Source organism: Phasianus colchicus, chromosome 1 (genome assembly GCF_987193195.1).
Source record: "Phasianus colchicus chromosome 1, bPhaCol1.hap1.1, whole genome shotgun sequence".
NCBI lineage: Eukaryota > Metazoa > Chordata > Aves > Galliformes > Phasianidae > Phasianus > Phasianus colchicus.
In genome coordinates this window covers 90,691,606-90,712,090 of record NC_143436.1, presented here as the reverse complement: position 1 = coordinate 90,712,090, position 20,485 = coordinate 90,691,606, and the positions used below count along the sequence as shown (strand labels likewise).

The 20,485-nt window shown below is 39.7% G+C and overlaps 1 protein-coding gene and 1 long non-coding RNA gene across 6 annotated transcripts in view; both read right to left on the bottom strand.

The window, feature by feature from the left end:
• TMPRSS7 (transmembrane serine protease 7) overlaps positions 1 to 9,089 on the bottom strand; it is a 32,078-nt gene extending 22,989 nt beyond the window's left edge. Inside the window, exons 1-4 of one of the 3 annotated variants that reach the window (XM_031589982.2) lie at positions 8,975 to 9,089; positions 6,210 to 6,344; positions 1,755 to 1,947; positions 823 to 953 (exon numbers count right to left, since the gene is read on the bottom strand). In XM_031589982.2, the coding sequence (XP_031445842.2) occupies positions 823 to 953; positions 1,755 to 1,947; positions 6,210 to 6,260 (375 nt within the window). In that variant the 5' untranslated portion in view covers positions 6,261 to 6,344; positions 8,975 to 9,089. Of the gene's footprint in view, positions 1 to 822; positions 954 to 1,754; positions 1,948 to 6,209; positions 6,453 to 8,974 lie in introns of those variants that run through there. The other 2 variants (XM_090152147.1, XM_090152136.1) reach the window with 2 other exon arrangements.
• A 5,330-nt stretch (positions 9,090 to 14,419) lies between these two features.
• LOC116226917 (uncharacterized) lies at positions 14,420 to 20,164 on the bottom strand. Of its 3 annotated transcripts, none has more exons than XR_016463715.1 (5): positions 20,083 to 20,164; positions 19,280 to 19,375; positions 18,258 to 18,335; positions 16,196 to 16,397; positions 14,420 to 15,368 (listed from the first exon to the last, which is right to left on the bottom strand). It is a non-coding gene; the product is annotated as an uncharacterized LOC116226917 (long non-coding RNA). The 3 variants fall into 3 exon arrangements; XR_004166429.2 differs by lacking the exon at positions 20,083 to 20,164 and adding an exon at positions 19,851 to 20,075; XR_016463714.1 differs by lacking the exon at positions 20,083 to 20,164 and adding an exon at positions 19,857 to 20,075.
• Positions 20,165 to 20,485: the final 321 nt, after the last annotated feature.

Sequence of the window (20,485 nt, the reverse complement as noted above, 5' to 3'; positions counted from 1 at the left end):
GGGAAAAAATGTCATCCCTCTTATCAAAGATAGAACAAGAAAACATGATCATGAGTTCATATTATAAGATGGCAAAAACTTAGCAATTACTCAGAAATCTCTTGTTTTCACTGACTTTTTTGTTTACTTGTTTTAGCTTTTTTTTTTTTTTTTTTTTTTTAAAGCTAGTGCTTTAATCCTTTTGTGGACAGTGCTGCATTACTAGACTGCAGCGTTTTTTTTTCCTGCCCACACTACATGTCTTCAAAGGCAAATTTGCTTGTAATTGAGATGCACACCTCCCCTTTCCAGCTGGGAAGTAGTTCTAACTGCATACCTACAACACTGTGCTCTCCTTCTGCAGTGAATGATCAAGGCATTTGGGAAGAATAATGCTCTTTAGAATATCTGGTATCAGAAAGAAATGTAAATGGAAATGTGTTTGAGAGTTCTAATGTAATTGTAGATGCTCTAAGGCAGAAGACTGGCAGCAGATACCAATTTGAATGCAAAAGACCTCATCAATGTCTTGAAAGTGGCAATTAAGTTTTGAAGGGTTTGTGTAGAGTTCTGTTCATAGACTCAGATTTGTGGGGGACAATATGTAAATTTTTTAGTAAATGTAAATGTCAAACAGAACTCTCCAAAGTTTATTTTGACAATAACAAGCTATAAGCAGCTAGTTCCTTTCTGCCTCCAGACAGCCACCTTTGCAGTCTTTTGAGGGAGGGAAAAAAAAAAAGAAAGCAGCAGAATACCACAGCAGACTCAATGGCACCTGAAATTTGCACCTCCTGTTTACAGCTCTAGTCCCTGCTACGTGTTGCAGTCCACTCATCTTACCACACGCTGGACATTTTGTGCCACAGAGAGAAATTCTTTTGACTCCTTCTGCCTATATTCAGGTAGAAACTCTATGTTGGCAACACGGAACAACCCAACAAAGTACAGCGCATCTTTGTTTTCTGCCTGAACTGCAAGAAAGAAAGAAAACAAACTCTAGTTATTTTTTAAATAATGCATAAATTCTAAACCAAGCTCATCCATTCAGCCTTACAGTGGAGAGAACTACCAAATCAACGCTAAATTGTCATGGCCAGTTCATTTAGATGAGTACTATGATTTGCAGGTTAATTAAGAACCTTTTTTGTGCACACAGTATAAGATACAATGGTAAGAATGAACAAGCGTAATGAAGGCAGTGTCAACATCTATATCCTGGAATGTCCCTAAGGAACCTTAGGCAGTACTAGTGCCAAGGCTTTCACTGTCCATATCAAGCATGAAGGCAACACTTCACAGGAACTATCATTTCTTTTCTTGTCCTGTCTAGTGTTTTTACAAATCATGAAAAAAGTATTTGCTTTCTATATTTTCCTCCTTCTTCTTTAAACCTATCCCGCATAAGGAACAAAAGATTTACCTGGCCTCCAGCAGGCCAAGAAACACAGTGGAAGTCACAATTCATGAGGAATCAAATTATCATAACTATATGCACAATCAGCTAGCACACAAGATATGCTTTGTATAACCCTTGATAAAAGACCAAGCACAATACCTAAAACAATAGCTGTGAATTTACAAAGATAGCAGCAGGCAATCATATGAAGTTCTAACAAAGATATTCAAAATTCTTCCATGTCCCATTTAAATAAGATTCATGAGGGTTTGTTTGTTCTGTTCTTTAAGAAAGAGCCTTCAAGACAAGGGAGATTCTACAAACTGCAATTGTTATTAGCGACATTTGAAAGAGGTGTGAGCTTTCAGCAACTCACCAATGAAGAGCCACAGTAAAGTCCAGGTTACAACTCCTAAAACAAACAGAATGAGGGTAAAAAGAATTATTTGGTTTTGAAAATTCCACAGCATCTTCTCTTTCTTCTTCAGCTTGCCATGTTTTTTCCTTGCCAGAATCCTCTTTACCAACTTGTCTTCCGCAGATACCATTTGGACTGAGATGTTGGCTACCTAAAATAAGGTGAGAGACAACAAGCAAATGTAAAAGCATTTGACTGATAAAAAGCTTGAACAGAAACTCACACACAATTATCTGTTGCTGCACATACAAAACCATTATTAATGCAGCAGCAGTTTAAATTGCAGTCAGGAAGCAAGGTATTTTTTTTCCAGACAATTGCAGAGGGCATGTAAAAACACAACGGGCCCTAGGATAACAGCTTACTATGCAATAGGAATTTAGAGTTAACCATCTGAACAAACGTTTATACCTTGTGCATCTCTCATTAGCATAAATTAGCCCTCTTTTTTTCTAAAGAGGTAGGAAACTTGAATTATCTTTTACTGGTTTAAGCTACAGTGTATACACAGACAAGTACCACAGAACAGCAGCTTTCCACTGGCAACTTACTGATATAACTTAGCAAGTGGTCTCACTACCCAATCATTCACTAGGGTGATGCAGATTTGGTGCAAAATCAGGTACTTGTTTAGTCATTCTTTCCTCCCTTTGCATGAAATAGAAGTGAAGTGTTAGTAAGGTGTTCAGACAGTCTGTCCTTTTCCCAGTACTGTGCTTGTCAACTCCCTGCTAAGGAACCAGGAGACAGGTGCATGCACACTATCCTTGCTTCCTCCCAAGCCTATGGTCAAAGCATCACTGCTCTTCCGAAAATAAAGCACACTCTCTTTTCAGATCATGACTACTCCAATAGTAGTGTACTCAGCTTCCTTTCAGTATGAAAAATCACGGGTTTGGGCAGCCTCTTCCTGCATATCCAGTTCCCTATAAGAAATTCTCCTCAATGAAGAGGAGGAAACAACAGAATTCTTGTTGGGATAGAACCTAAACAAAGTTATTATCTGGATCTGCAGCCCCTTAAAAGATTATTTTCAAATACAGTCTCAGTTGTCCTAAACTATTCAGAATATCTCCTGATTGTCTTAACTCGGTTTGAAAGACTAGTATGTGACCGTATTTGCATTTACAGGAGCAGTTTCTATTCCCTACATTATTTATTCATCTTTTGTCTGTTCTTCAGATGAAAATGCCTGAGGGAGTGCCTGGTACAAATGGATTCTCCACACAAAAAATCAATGCATGTAAGCATACAAATGCTGTCTATCAGTTGGTACATGCACAGCAAGAGCTGTCAGGGAAAATCTGTGGGATTTCATAAAATTCCTGCCTGGAGAGCTCTTGTGATAGTCAAATATTTCCTAACAACATCAGGTGAAGGTTCAACTATCTTTCCATGTTGACTCATTGTCTTATCTACACAGAGATTAGTAGGCAAGTTCCTGAGCCATTTGAAGCCTTCGTAACTGAGTGCATTTGTATATGAACATAGACAGGGCCACAATACCTAGCTAAATCTAGAATTATAACTATAGAAAAACTTGCATTTGCTTCTTAGATCACAACTATAAGTTACATAATATTGCCACATAAATAGGGAAGATTCAAGAAACATCTCAAAAATATGTTGGTGCTTGTGAGAGGGAGGCACTCACGAGGATGGCTTGGAAAGCTGTGGGATCTCCTTGAGAGAGGTGTTAACAAACTTCTGTCAAAAGTCAGCAGCAAGAGCTTTTTGTGGGAAGACTTGTATGAAGTGCATAACAGATCTGGGATCAAAAGACCTGGTTCAAGATTTCATGTATACAGAGATGAACCACTGCAAATTTAAGGAAAAAGCTCATTTTTTGATTTGGTCTTTCAGAACAGCGTAATTTTCATGACCATTTCAAAGTGCATTTCCCTCACTCTTCAGCCAATTTTATGCTGTGTGTGGGCCGGGACATAGTCAGAGTTGCATTATCTCCCAACTATTTAAATCAGGAATGTCTTGACATGACCCAATGACAACCATCACATTGTTTGCTCGGGTGCAGATAGGCTACTACCTCTGCTGAGGTAGACTACTCAAGTACATAGGAGAGCTCACAGCCATACCAGAACAGATACATATACATCAGTACAGGCCTTGTCTTGTGCAAATCAAGCTGTTCCCAGTGCTGAATAGGTCTCCATAGCCTCTACAGGGCTATAAGGAATAGGCAGTGAGGAGACAGACTGCAACAAGCTTCTAGGCCACTTGCCATCATTTAATTCTTAGAGGCCTCTCAAAAGATGCAGTACAAGAATACGTGACCTATAGTAGAATAAAAGACATAGGCACAAGCCTCATTCTTCAACGCTACCAATTGTATTTCACTGGAGGAGGCACCTATCCAAGAACTGCACTCCCAATTATCAACACAGGTTGCTACATGAATTCAGAGATTACAAAAACTGTATGCCTTTGGAGCTTGACATCCAGGAAGCGCTAGGCATAAATACTAGCCATTTGCAAAAGCCATTTGTGATATAATCTGAAATAAGTCTTTGTTTTCTTCTGCCTAATGCTATCAGAGCCACATCTGAAGTACTGCTCCCATCAGTACAATAGAGATATGTCCATAAACTAGAACAGCTCCAGAGAATGGCCACTAATAGGTGAGGGTCTAGGGCTTGTATTGTATTGTGAAAATCAGAGAGCTGTAAGTAAAATCAGTTTGAGTAATGCTAGTCATATATTTCCCTGTCTAAAGTGTCTTACAGAGAACACACAGCCACACTTCTTTCTGTGATGCATGATGAAGAGACAGCTGCAACAATCACCTGTGGAAGCAGGGGAAATTCCATCTGAATACATCAAAAATAAAGTATTTCACCCTAAAGGCTGCACTTCCTTAGAGTTGGTCAAAACTCAGTGAGACTAGGCTCCGGGAAACCTGTTCTGCTTTGTTCTGTTTGAAAATAGCACTTGGTAGGTCACCTTCAGAAGTTCTCACCATCCTACACTTGTCTGATTCTCTGATATTATGCCCTAGCAATGCTTTAGACGAGAGAACTCTGTATATCCAAACAGACAGAAGCAAAGACTCATCATGACAAGAGTTCTGCCAGGCCCACAATCGAACACAACAGCTAGCCACCTTTGATTGCAGAGTTGAGAATGTACAGAAGTGAGTTAAAGAAATGAGTAAGTTTAATACTAGAATAATTATAATAACCCAGTTGTATACTTTACAATTTCCTCAAACAAAATGTGAAAAAACTTAACTGAAAGAGTCCTGGCCTATATCTTCTATTTAGTATAATACCAGTACTTATTTTCCATGTTCTCAAAAAGTACAAAATTTGCCTATTGTATTTGTAAGGCCTTACTGAGTACAATTTAATGTAAGGATAAACACAATTTGCCTGTTTTTTGTTTTAAGCTTTGTTCTGTCCTGTAAAGTTCAGTTATATTCTCAGATGTTCACTAGGACAACTTAACACAGCTCAACAATACTTAAGATCTGAAATATGAGTCATTTTATAGAGTCATTTGCTGCTTTTACCATGTTTTCCCCAAGAAAAATCTATACTCAAATCTTGACATTTCATTCTTGTTCATATCTGTACACCTAACCAGGTAGATTTGTTTTTAAAAAACAGAAACAGAGATCCCCATCAGGATCAATAGAAGTTACAAGGAGTTGATGTCACTGGAATATGAGTGTACACTGGGAACAGTTTATATCTTCACTTCATCTACTGTAATGGTAATCTTATCTTTAGAAAGATGCACTTCATGTATCAAGGCTTGTACAGCAGAGTTTTCTGTTTCAGAATTCAGAGCAGTATTGAATGCTGTTCTCCACATTTTAAATATTTCCCTAAGTTAAATTAGTTTATCATAGACAGTTTGTAGGAAGGAAGATAACAAAGTTAAACTGTTACCTTCTCTGAACAGGGATCACAATTATTAATTCATCTCTCTGCTGCTGCAGCTTACTTTCCGTATTCTAGAAGTGTTTCCCAGCTAAAATTGCAATTTGACTATCACTAAATTATTTATTCACTTCTTTGTCATGAGTAATCCTCTTCTGTATCACCTCAGGGGGAAAAAAAACCCAAAAAACAAAACACTTCACTTACTCTAATGTTTACTTCCTTGTCTAGAAATAGATTTGTTTTTGGAAAAAGCATGCTGCCATGTAACTATTGTAAGCTTTTCACATTGTTACTTTAACAATCCCATTATTTCAGCTGTCAGAAAATATATGTTATTTACAATTGGAAGAAATACAAACATACATGGACTTTTACAGATTAAGCTATAAAATGTAGAGGTGTAAGAAATCTTGAAATGTCAAGGTTAGTACTTGAGAATTAGATCATAACAGATCTAATAGTGCCAAGAAGTATATGAAATAAAGAATGCTTAAGGTAACCTACTTACACTTAGGTCATCTTCAGGCTTAGCTGCTGGGTGATCAATTCTTTCATCCATTCCAGCAAAATTAGTTTTATTGCTTGTCTCAGCTAAGAAAGCCTTTTCCCCAGGCGCTGCTTCTCCTTCTGAGGCTGAAGACAGCTAACAGCAATGACCAGGACCAAAAGAGGCATCAATTTACTTTGATGAGTTTCCAGTTGTAATCTCATCTGCCCTGTTGCTCATTTGTGAATATTAGAAGGATGCTATCAAGTTACTTTAGACATCAAAGTCAGTCTGAATATAACAGGCTTTTCATAGTCTTTTTTTTTTTTTTAAGCTGAAATAGACTCCAGCTTGTTAACACATCAAATCAGAGTGCTGAAATCTATGCATCATTAAAATCTAACAAAATCAGTTGCCATGAACAATAAAAACAATACCAAATAAAATGCAAAGGAAAGAAAAATTACGCAAGCACAAAGAAGGGGAAAAAAAAAAAAGCAAGCACTTTGAGTAAAGAGTGCTTCAAGTAGCAAATGACCATTACAAACAAAAATAGCATTCTGAATCAGAATTTCATAAGGTACCTTTTGAAGACTCAAAATTAGTTACTTTACTGTAACCTAGAAATAAGCATATTTTATATTGTTAAAATAGATAAAGTTTCAAACTGAGACTCCTTTTTTGTAATGAGAGGCATGAAGTCACTTGTACCATAATAGTAGCATCCTATTTTCTTTGGTAATTAAATATTTATAGGGGATGTAAAACAGTACTTTTTCAATGAATACTAACTATAGAGCTATCTGCGCTTTTAAGTGATTAACAGTTTTAATGCCTTCGTTGGGTCAAGTTCGGAAATGGCACTGGAGAAAGGGCAACTTTATTATTTTTAAAAAGTACACATTTTCTGAATTTATCACTGAATACATAAAGCCTACACTAAAAATCATAAAAACATTAGCAACATAATAACGGAGAGATATAGGATAGATAGAAAAGATGCAGTCAGACCTCATAACCAATCTCCAAGGAAAATCTACGCTCCATAGCTGTAACTAGCAATAGAATTCTTCAAATATCAGTCTATGGATCAAGAAATCCTACAGTTACAGAAGTGTTTGTAAATTATTTTGTCTATAGGTTAGTCTTGGCTTATGCCTTGAAGCACAATGTCAGTGTCTTCAATATCTACTTTTTGTTGTTGCTGCTAGACCTGCAGTGTATCTTATCCATATAATTTCACACCACAAGCTCCAGGCCTTATTAACACTTTAGTAATATATATATATATATATATATATATATATATATGCACATACACAGGTACACATTACTATGTATAATTGCTTGCTCCCATCTCCCACTTATTTATTATTTAAATTACACTTAATTTTGCCAGAACTAGAGTAGAACATGTAGATACTTCAGATCAAAAGGACGTTCAGAGATCACTGAGTCCAACTTCCTGACCACATCAAAACTAACCAAAACTTAAAACACCTTAATGAGTGCATTGTCCAAATGTCTCTTGAGCGCTGGCAGGCATGAGGCACTAGGCATTTTAAGAAGCCTGTTCCAATGTTTGCCAACCTTCAAGGTAAAGAGATGTTTCCTAACTGACCCTACCCTGGCTCAGCTCTGTGCCATTTCCACCCTGCCATCAGTTCCCAGGAGCAGAGCTTGGAACCTCCCTCTGTGTCCCTCCTCAGGGCATTGCAGTGAGCAGTGAGGTTGTCTCTCAGCCTTCTCTTCTCCAGATGGAGCAGATTGAGTGCCGTCAGCCTCTCCTCATAGAGCTTGCCTTCCAGTCAGTCCTGTTACCAGTTTGGTTGCCCTTATCTGGATTTTTTCAAAGACCTTAGCATCCTTTTTAAATTAGGAAAACCAGAAAAGCATACAGCATTCAAGGTGAGGCTGCACCAACACTAAACATAACGGGAGAATCACCTCTCATCTGCTGGCTATTCTGTGTTTAATGCATACTAAAATGCTGTTTATCCTTCTGGCTACCAGGGCACACTGCTGGCTCACGTTGAGTCTGCTGTCCACAGCACCCTCAGACTCCTTTCTGCTTAGTCGCTCTCCCACCACTCCCATGTGCCTGCATCCAGCATTGCTCTGTTCCAGGTGCAGTACCTGGCATTTACCCTTGATGAACTTCATGCTGTTGCTAACTACCCAGTGCTCTAATTTGTCAGGATCCCTTTGCAAAGCCTCTTGTCCTTCCAAGGAGTTAACAGCACCTCTTAGATTATTATCATTAGCCAGTATTCTGAGGACGCACTCCAATCCTGCACTCAGATCACTGATGAAGGCATTGAACAGAACAGGCCCTAGAGTTCAAGTCTGGGGAACACTGCTAGTGAGTGGCCACCAGCCAGAGATTTTACTACATTTACTACAACCCTTTGAGTTCTACCATCTACTCAGTTCATCACACTGCCTAAAGTGAACCTTTTGATCTCACATTGGACAGTTTGTCCATGAAAGATATCACAAAGGGCTGTATCAAAGACCTTGGTGATATCCAGCAAGACTTTAACAGCTGCCTTCTCTTCTTTTATCACAAGGTCACTCATTTCTTGGTTGGAGATCAAGTTACTAAAGCAAGACTTTCCATTCATGAACTCACGTCTACTATGCCTATTATGTGTATATTATGTGTATAATCAATGAAAGTTATATAAAGGAATATTATATAATCAAATAATATTAAGATGTTATAATAATGAAATAAGCAAGAGAGTTAGGCACAGCGAGACAAAGAGAATAAATAGGATGCTTACCCATGCCGTGGGCTCACTCAGGAAACTCCAGTGGAGTAGATCTTCTGAAGAAAGAGAGATCCTTCCCCACTGGTAGTCAGCTCTTAAATGGGTGCAGGAGAGCTGGAGCCAAGCTCCACCCCTTCCTGCAGCACAGGTGAATTGCTTTCACCTGTGCTCCCAGGGCTGACTCATTGCTCACCTCAGGTGACTAATCAGAGGTTCAGGCCATGACTCAGCAGTTCCCATACAGCCTGATAACAGCTTCGTTCTTTAAATATCCTTTCAAGCATCCCCCAGGACAATCTTTTCCATAACTTTTCCAGGGAGACTGATGTTAAATTAGTAAGTCTGTAGTTCCCGAGGTCTTCTCTCATGCTCTTTTTTGTAGATTGATATAACATTGGTTAGATTCCAGTTAGCAGGAATCTCCTGAGATCCCTATGAACTTACTTAAATCATTGACAGGAATCCAGCTATAACATCTGCTAACTCTTTCAGTTCCCTAGGATGAATCATCTCTGGTCCTGTGGTCTTACAAATGTTGAGTTGATATAACTGGTCCCTCACAATTTCAGTGATCATAGGTGGGAAGTCTGTGTTCCCCCAGTTGCAGTCTTCCAACTCTGAGATCAGGGTAGCCCAATACCTGTCACTATTGTTAAATACTGAGGCAAAAAGGCATGAAGTGCCTATGCCTTTTTCTCCTCTGTACTTATTAAGTGGCCATCTACTCCAAATATCAGTCTAATGCTTTCCTTTGATCTTTTCTTGCTGCTGATATTATTTGAAAAAGCCATTTTTGTTGTCTGACACCACAGTGGTCCTTGTCAACGCAAGTTGGACTTTGGCTTTTCCCATTTTCTCCCTGCAGATGCAAACTGCAGCTCTCTATTGTCCCTGTTAAGCAACGTCCTGTGAACATTGCTCACAGAGGTCACATATTTTCTTTTTCTGCCCTTGTTCCAGGCAGAGTTTCCTACTGAACCAAAACAGTCTCCTGCCCTGTCTGCTTGACTTGAGGAATCATTGCACAGTATGCAGCTCCCTGCGTTTTGAACTGGCTGTGTGGTTGGCCAGCTCTGTCCAACGTTTGCCAGTCCCACTCGTGACACCAGTCACCACGCATGCAGTGCAAGAGTGCCAGGGCTCTGAAAACTCCTCAGACACTCCAGTCACCTCCCCAGCTTCTCACCTGTCTGAGCACATGGCTGTAGTGCTTAAAATTGTTTGTGTAATTCAGAAAAGTCTTTCACCAAACTGATCACAGCACAGATTAGAGTACATAGAAATCTGTTACCTTTGTCAGTATTAAAATATATTGCACTCCTGTTCAATAAGTTCTTCTTACTCTAGAGAAGCACAAATTTCACCTCCAGACTTCACTTTTCCCTCAGCGGTTTAACTTCAAATATTTTTCCTTGAGAAGACAAAAATAACCATGGTTTGTTATTAAGACAGTAATAAAAGTCAATCAGAGGCTGTAGTGCTAGACGTATGCTCTAAACTTGAGAAGAAAATTGTATGCCATTTCCTTCAGGTTACAAAGGCAAGCTGAGACAGAAGTTATTTCCATTCCTGTCAGTGAGGTAAATAACATCATAATGCACCTTTCTCATACCTAGGCCATATCTGAGCCATTTGCATGAAATAAATGAAGCAGAAAATAGAATTTATCCAAACAGCACCTAACTGAGTGTTTGTATTGGTTGTCGGAGGCAAAGAATTGGCAGCAGGGAGATGCAGCTGTGTGAAAAGAGACTGAGGGTTCGCCCTGTGCTGAATATAGCCAGTGCCAGTCATCTCCAGTTTGCCCACATCAGGGCACAGCTGAGCACATCAACCAGCCTGGTGGCACTGCTGGAAAAATGTATTTCAGGAAGAGAAAAAATGCCTGATGGAGAGAAGATCAGGAAATAAAATGAACAAGAAGCAGATGAAAAACCAAGGCTAGAGGAGGAGAAAAGGGAGCTCCTACTGTAGGAGCAGATACCCATGCCAAAGCCCATAGAGGAGACCATGCCAGAGCAGATGGGTTTTCCTAAAGAACTGCATCCCATGGAGAAGACAGGAGTGGCAGAGAGAAGCCACTGTATGCTGACTGTAACTCCCACAATACTGCTTGGTTATTTCCCCTCAAGTAACCAAGCAGACGAGACAGGAGCGAAGATGAACTTGGGAAAGCAGGGGAGGAAAGGTGTTATTTCAGTGTTTGTCTTTTTTGTTTCCCACTACCCAAATTAGCAGTTGCATTTTTATTTTAGTTGGCAAAAATTAAGTCAGTTTTCCTCAGTTAGAATCAGCTTACCAATTACTGTTGCAGGCAAAACAACCTCCCTGCCTTTATCTCAGCCTACAAGCTTTTTCCTCTTTCCTGTTCTTCCTGTTCTCTCCACACATCCAGCTTTGGAGACGTGTGAGCTAGTAGGAATCTGATGGCTAGCCAAGACCCAAACACTGGTATGGTACCTGTTATTTCCTTCACTCATCTTTACTTCTAAATAGCGAAATTATAGTTTGGTGTATTTTCCCCTGCTTAAAATAACACAGGTTAGCAAACTGAAAAAAGACAGAAAACACATAGGAAATAAAATCACATTATTAAACTGAATATTGCTGTTTCCTTCCATTTCTTTAGCCATTAATTACATGTTTCCTATATAAGAAAGTCTGGAGGTTAAAAAAACCTGCCATCTCCACACAATGATAGGCTTACTTTTGGGTTCCCCGATGGACACTGCTGATTGCAGGCCAGCTTGAAAGGTTAATACGAGTATTTCTGAGAAATGTGCTTTCACATGCATCCACCAGAAATGGCCATTGGTTTTGAGCCATTACTTTGCATGCATGAACTGGTAATTAAGCAGTTTCATTTCAGCTTCTGTAATTAATGCATATCAAAATATGCCTGTTACCCCTTTCTGACCTGAGTCAACATGATACTCATGTCAATTAGTTTTAGAAGCCTCCTGTTTTCTTGCTTTTACCATGGCTTCCAGACCAGTTCCACCTCCTTATTCTTCCCCACTACTACAGAATCCACTGTTACAAATCATAGACTTCTCTGTTTATTCATGCACCAACCATGACACGTGGTTTTACACACATCATTCTCTCTTAGGGTTGTGACTTCCTGTTTCACATTTTTTTGACAACCTAACTTGGATTCCCCTCTCTCCAAGACTCTGACATAACCAGGGGCAGCTTGGTATAATCTGTGACATCCCTTCCTACCCCTCCATCTCAGCCCACTGAGTCCTTAATTAAGGGAAAGGCTGCAGAGAGTCTATGCAGCAGCCTCAAGCCACAGCTGAGATGCCTGACTCTATTGCACAGATTTCACAGAGGAAGCTGGTATACCAGTGATTGAAGTCTCTAGGACAAAGATCTCATCTTGCACTACACAACCTACTGCTAAGAGAGGAGAGAGATAGGAATCAGCTTACCTACTACAGTCTGCCTGGAAATTATGTGTATAAATCTAATTTTGTTTTCTAGACAGACTGCAGTCAGTTGTGAAAGAGACACATTCAAGACAGAAGATGAATCACACTTTAGCCATTGAATACAAATAGCAAAGACGCAATTATCTCAGACTAGAACAATCTTATCATCTACAAAATCCTCTCTTTATATAGAAATTGTCCCTTTCTGACCAAAGTTGCCACAATCAGTTCAGAAGCAGTCTTTCTCCCTTCTTCATTGCTAAGTAGCAATGACTTGCAAACTGCAGAAAAACAAGGAAAGAAAAAGAGTCCACGAAAAAAGCAGTTAGTTCAACTAAAACCTGGTTTTGGTACCTACAAGAATTCTCTTGCATATTGCTTGTAACTATTTTTATTTAATCAATACAGAGGTCTTAATATGCCTGTAAGACTAAGCAAGGGTTTAAATGATGATTTCTGATAACACTTGAGAAGGCATTCATAAAGCTTCTTGGGTCCAATATTGCATGACACAATCTAATACTGTACGACTGCACATTCTGCCCTTTGCATAATTTCTTCAAATTACAGCCGACATTACCTCCAGAGGAAGAAAACATTTTGGCTGTCCTTTTCAATTCATGAAGATGAATTACATATTCAGCTAGGTTTGAACCTGGAAAGGTCAAATACCTATACTTTCAAAAAAACTTGTACAGATAATAACCAGTCTATCTGCATGCATACATTTATATTTTGAATACATCTCTTCCCTCACAGGAGAGTGAGCACGCACAGAATTGATGTTTCTTTAACTCGTTTTTGGAAGTTTATACTGTGATCAAGTTGAAATGAGACTTTACCAAAGTGTGGAAGTGAGTGGCAATTGATTACTGAACATTAAGCGATTAATAGTTGATTTCTTACATATGTTTCAGTATCAATTTTAACCTCTTCCATTAAATGAATACCATGCTGCTTACTTGTTAGATCTTTGACATCTAGAAGAGAAGCTTGAAATCATAGCGTTCATACATGCTTTTCTCCTCCTTAAACTCTTCCTTAATTTCCCATTCTTGACAGTGTTTATGTATGCATACTAGAGGCCTCTGATGCAACAAATACTTTCCAACAAAGTCATTTTGGAAGTCACAGGTGACGGATCTCTTTTCAGAGCTTCAGACACAGACTATAACTGCACTGACAGAGCATATCATCTGAAGGGAAGCAGCCAACTGCCTAGCACAGCAAGCTTCCCTAAGCATTAATATAACTATTTTGCTCTGTCTATGCAGACTGTGTACACCTTAATTATTTGTGTCTTCATCAATTTTAATTAAAGCAAAAAAAGGCTATTTGAGCACGTCTTTTGGCCACAGCTTGCATTTATCAGCCTGTGGCATTTTAAGGATAGACAAGCCCTAGCTATTCAATCAGTTAATGGCCAAGCACCACTCGCCTCTTACTGGAGCCACGAGCTAATTTTACTCTCAATTTCTCTCTTTTTACTAGACAGCTATGTATGGCAGTGAGAAAGACAAGGATTGTTAAAAAACAGAAAACAAAGATTATTCTACTCGATTAAATATGGCTTGTTAGGAGAATAACAGTGTTAGGATATCTGCCGTACTTCTAAAAAATAAAGGTTTTCTACAATATTGAGGTTGACCTGTTTCACTTGGTGCTGAAGCCAACGATATCACCCTTTACAGAAGTCAAGTTGCAGCAGTACTGCAGCCAAGTGAAAGCTGTGTTTGTTGCTTTCCAGGTGATGGAAAATCCTGATGTTCAATCTCTCATCCATCAGAGTGCTCAGTCACCTGTTCTTGAGATAGGCCAGGCATGAATAGAATTTACCATGCAAAGACAAAGCACTTGCTCACCAGTGAATGTATCTGTGCTCTCCCTCACAAACCACACTTTAGTTTATGCCCTACTGAAAGAGAACAAAAAAAGAATATTTCTAAGTTCCTTACAGCTTCAGTTCCTAAGCAGAGCTTTCCAAAAGCATCTGTTCTTGAGAATAAGATCTCTAGAAGGAGTTATGATTTGCAGGTACCTTATTCTCCATCATCAAACCCAAAGTGTCACATGGAAGGCAAGTATCACTCTTCCCACACTTCCATAGCAGTCAGTTGCTGTAATGCATGCCCAACTGACAAGAGAACAGTGTCTAATGTTAGTGAACCAAAGATGCAGCCCTTGTGTAGGAGTGCAGCCTCTCTCCCAGTGAGCACTATATCCAGCACGCCCACAATCCTCCTGCCAGCCTATCTCTCCATGAGCCACAAATAAATTTCCCTATAAAACAGTAACATAACACATTGTCATGCCTTTCCGTGATTGTGCTTTCCTTGCAGTCACAACCTTAAGCTGTAGGAGCAAAAGGAGCAGAACAAAATTATTATTGTTTCCTTCATTTGGTTTTAAAGCAGTGATGGGAATTAACATACTATTAAACAGATTATTTCACTTCAAATTTCAAATAAGATGTTTCACTCAGTCTGGTGAATATGGAGTTTCAATTCCTTCTTTCATGGATTATGGGGCTGCTCAACATACCACCCCCAAGAAGTGACATAGGACCATTGATACTGCTGTTGTCCTCAGTCGTTCACCAGAGGTTAGTAACAGAGCTCTCAAAAGGCCAGCAGAGGCTATGTATGTTCTTCAGTCCTCTAACTAACAGGAAGGGACAGCAAGGAGTACGCATCACTAATTTGACTAGGAAAGTTTAAACAGAAGTAGTTTTATTGTTTGAATTACACCTGGCCAAGAACTGTACTGACTTGTTCACCAAATCCCACAGTTGCCAGTTCATACTATTTTTCCCCAAAGATGCACCTGTTGCTCTACCTAGATGAGCGCAATCCCCTTTGACACTGACATCTTAGAGTATTTGCAAGCAGCTGCTCTGCCTGACCAGCTTGAACGTCTGCTCATACCATTGGGCTCAGTGCTGTGTGAAGACAGGCAGAAGAAGGTCTGGACTGTTGGAAACAAAAAATAAACAAGTTTATATATGAATCATAGTTAATGAATTTGATATAAGCCATATTTTTTTCTCCTTTCTCCTTCTAGGTTCTGTGTTACAGAGATTGCTGTTTGTGTGTTGCTTACAGCGGCAAGGCTTCAAAAGACCAGAACTGTTCATGATCTACACACACACTGTATTTACACACTCACCAGTGCATAACAAATTTGCAAGAACTAAAGAACTGTTAGATGGAGAGAGCTAGAACCCTACTGGCTGTATATGACTTGACTCACATGTTCCTGACTAATAATTGTTACCATAGCTTACCTACAGCCCTGGGCTTTTTTGTTTTGTTCTTGCTTCTTGTGCCTGCTGTGTGGAACTTCAGAAGATGGAAGCATCCTTCCAGCCCTCAGGTCTCCATACAGCTTAAACTCAGGTAGCGGTGGGCCTGCCTCCTGTACTGCTGTGTTATACATCTCTGTCAATCAACATCTCTTTGCAACACCGCTTGAGCCAGCTCTGTGGACAAAATGCCTACCTGAAACTTAAACACTTTATTTTTCATTTTCAGAAGCAGCCCTTCTCCATCTTCTTTCAGATAAACAGTCCGCTCATATGAGTTTCAACCCAATCAGTGTTAGAGCTGATGCATCATGAAACGTAAAATGAAGCTACTCAAGACCATTCAGGAAATCAATCTGATCGGCAGCTTGCCAAAATCAGGAAGTCGCCGGAGATTTGTTTAAGGATCAGCACATGAGGATCAAAAGGTGGTCACAGGAAAGAAAAGCTAATCAATATGTCAGTATGGTGTCTAGTAAAGATAGCTACACTTACCTTCAGTATCTTGTTATCTGGAAAGCACAGGCTAAGATCCCCCATGCTGTATCCTTTGTGTACAATAATGCCAGAACCCACCAAGACTCTGATCTTCTTGCCTTGCTATAAAACAGAGCTGAACTTCCATGCCTTGACTTCCAGATGTGCGGAGCTCCCTATCTCCAATTCCACATTGACAGGTCATCTTCCTACTTCATGCCTGTCCAAATGTGTAGTGAATTTATTTTAACAGGTGAGTTGGGTTCCTCATGGTGTTCCACTAAGTTACAAGAAGGGTTGAGCCAAGTTTGGATCAGCCAAGACACTGACAAAACCATCCTCCCAAGAGCTTTTACTGCCACGACCACTGAAAAATCCAAACAAGACAAAAAGCACCTGTGTTTTTACACAGACAGCCTGGACCCATCCTTTCTTAGCTTAGGATCTTCCACAGCCTAGTGGGATCTTGGTTCTCCATCTCACCAGTAACATGCAGGTCTGTCAACATACTGTCTCCAAAACCACTACCAGGAGGCAGCTGTAAGGGCTTCACTACACTCACATGCTGAACTGATGACCTTGTTGGCTTCCTGTTCAAGAGACCAAATTTCTAAACTCGTCTGAGGCTGATCATTTCTCAAACATTTCTCCATAGCCACAAAAGCTTGAAACATTTCTGTACGAACAGAATATTTAGGCTCCAATTTACATATGTTTCCTGAGGGAGGTCATTAGGAATATATATAACAATTCCTACAGTTTAACATGGTATAGAAATTAACTTTTTTTCAAGAATTATCCATAATACATTTCATTCTCTCTTCCTAAGGATTTTAAAGGACTCCAAGGCAGCACAGTAAGTCTCAGAAGTGCTTTGCATTCTTAATGAGTCCCAAGGGAGGAAGCATGATTCATTCTGCAGAATACTGAGCAAATAGCAGTAGCCACAACCTTTATCTCAAAGGACAAAATGTAGTTACAAGCACCCAGCCCATAAGTAATGTTCTGTGAAAAGCTATTTTTGGAGTTAATTTTCCTCACTCCAAGGAGCAGAAGAAAAAGAGTAATAATAATCCTGTTCTTTTAGAGATCCTGGTTTCTTTTTGATTGATATACATTCGATGATGGATAAATCTCAGAATAAAAAGACTTCAGAGAGAATAGCACCCTCCCTTTTTTTAGAGCAGCAGCTCCCACCAGACATGAGACAGCTCACCTAGTGAAGCAGCTTTGCCTGCACAGAGGTGAGCTTCTGGAAAAAGCACTTCCATCCTGCTGTACTTTCAGTCTTATTTTTAGACAGCCAAGTAAACAAACAAGTTTCAGTTCTCTTCAAGCAAGGTACATTATCAGTCTGTGCTATGAACTGCTTCCCACTAACGCACATAATGGTCCACCCTCCCTCATTCTCAGACAAGATGGCAGACTTTTCACCTTCACTTGTTATTCATAGGCTTAAATCATCAATATTATCTGAAAATATATGAGCACTGACCAAAGAGACAACTAAAATTCAAGACCCTTGGTGACCTGCGATGACAGCAGGAGTGATGTTGATGACTTTAAATCTGACTGATTCATGTTTGTCTGAAAAGGTCATTCACTCCCTCCTGACACAGATAAGGGATGTTCCTTTTTGTAATACAGCTGCTGATTCCCCTCTCCTTCCACTCTGGCTCTATTTCCCTCGAAACATCTTTTCCTCTGCCTATCTTCCCCTGTATTTCATAGGCTATTTCAAGCTTCCTCACTGGAGAGACTATTTCAAATCTATCTGTTCTTCTAATTCATTTACTTTCTAATTGCATTTATTTTCCTAATGACCTACTGCATCCATAAAACAGGCATTTCAGTAGCAGGCATAGAATATTTGCTTTTAGGTTTTTGTTTCCTATTAAACCATATTCTTCTCACCTTTCCAGGCCTGAAACAAGGAGTCCAGAAATCAAAAATACCTTGGGTTTCTTTGCTTGTTTTGGGCACTGCGTGCATCATCCCCCATTTATGAGAATCACAATCCCTGCAGTTCTATCCAGGCTTTGCTATCCACACAGTGTATAGTCTGTAGCACACCACTCACCTCAGCACTGCAAGCAAGCAAAAGAAATCCAGCTGCCCCCATCCTCCATTTTCAGATTCCGATACTCTAAAAATGGCACTGCAAGAAAAAGTGTTGGAGATTAAGGCATGCTCACCACTCTCAGTTGGCCTTAATTGTGCATTTTATACCTTGAAAACAGATTAAATGAACAATACAATTTTGAGAATATTGTCTGAAAACACAAGGTTAAATTGTTCCTTTTATTTCAGAATTGCTATGAAGTGGTGAACGTTTGCTGAAACCAATTTTCTTCAAAACTAAAGAGTCATTCTAGATGAACCTTGAGGTTTACAATTCAACCCCATTAGAGGTAGAATACAGCATCTTAAAGAAAGCGGACGTTTAGAACTGAACTTCTTTCCATACCTCTCACTTTTATAGGAGACAGCATTTGTACTCAGCTGAAGGACATGAATATCATCCCTCCCCCAATTAAATGCTCCCTGGGCCCATTTATCTCCATCTCATAATCCAATTTGCCTGGATGTATTTGACTGTGGTGGAAGTGTAATTCACAGACCAACTGCAAAAGGTAGTTCTTCAGGGACTCATCAGATTACACAGAGGCAGAGATTTTAAATACAGAACATATTCTGTCAAAGTGAAGTTCACATACACAGCTTGCTTCAGTGACACTGCAGTTGTATGGCTTGCTTTTATTTTACAATGCTGCTTCAAAAAAGCAAACAACACAAAAACACTTTAATTATTCATGGTGTCATTTTATAAAACAGACTCATATGAATCTTGTTGTAAACATTAATTTTGGCTTTGGTGCTCATCCTACACCAAGTATATAAAATGAAAATGACAGAGAGAAGTAATTTAAAAAGGAAAATAATCAATCACAACAGATGTACTACATTTTTTTTCTCTACTTACTTTGAGTCAACTGTTAACAGGAGTTTGTATACAGAAAACACAGAAATATACCACAACAATGACCTTCACATAATAATTCTCTTCATTCGGAGACAGGGTATGGCAATAAATTGACTTACTAATGAAAAATGTTATACATGTTCCATTCTTTGTACTTGGCACCTCACAAAGCAGCTCAGACTGTGGTAACACTTCCAAGGGAAGGATGAACACAACTGAACATTGCACAGCAGAAAAGAAAGTAACTTTTTTTTGAAAGCAAGACTTCCAAGACTGCATAATACACTTCCAAAAAACCACTGATTTAAGCAACTCACTTTTGGAGACCCAAGCAGAAATACTTCCTAATTACTCTGAAAAACATCCTAAAGAGTACATCCCTATATATGAGAGATAGAGCATGCATGAAGAGACAGAGAACGCATAAAGGTCTGAAAAATATTCTCTGGGATTTGGGAGCCTCAGATCCACCCCTAAGGCTTCCTGCCATGGCCTTGGTGGAGGCAGGCAAGACAGGCTGGTCATGAGCCTTCCCTAAAGCCCAGCTGTCCCCAGCAGCTCCTGCATGGACTAGCCATGCTCAGGGGACAGATGCCTTCACACAGCCCCACTCCCACATGCTCCATTTTCAGCAACAGCCACACTGCTCCTGGCTAATGTCTACTCCATCACCATCCAGCAATAAGATACATTTACTAGCAAGCAGCCAAGGAAGATTAAAAGCTGCTTTTCTGCATTCCCAGCATCTTCTGGCCACGCTGAGCTGCTGAAGGGATGTTGCCTCAGAGCAAAGCCTTCCACAATAAGATGGTAGAATGTTCCCCAGGTGATGTGCACCAGCCTGAATTTTCCTTATCTTTCCTAAGGCAACGACTAAACCTTTCACTGCAGTTCCTTCATGTAATCTTACAACCAAATCCACCTGGCTACAGCTCAGTCTCTGCCTTTTCACCAGCACAACTTTCTCCAGCTGGTTGCTTGGGCACCCAGCTGCATCCCCTTTTCTCAAACACTAATCGGAGGAAGGGGGATTCAAGAAAAGCTTATTTGCTTTAATAATCCCACCACAATGGTGCCATACTGCTTGATTCATCTGAGCAGCTGTGGCAGATGAGGGCAAAAGGTTCTTATAGAGGATATCAGGAGATGGCTATCACTCCCAGCACAAATTCCTTCGATATCCCACTTAAGCCTTCGAAACCTCTTCCTGAAATATTGATTTTTCTCCTTGCATCAAAAGTTTTTCTGTTCAGCTAGAAAAATAACATTGCTGTGGCATTCAAGCACTTCACAGCCAGACATGTATTGTCATGGCCCTTTTCACT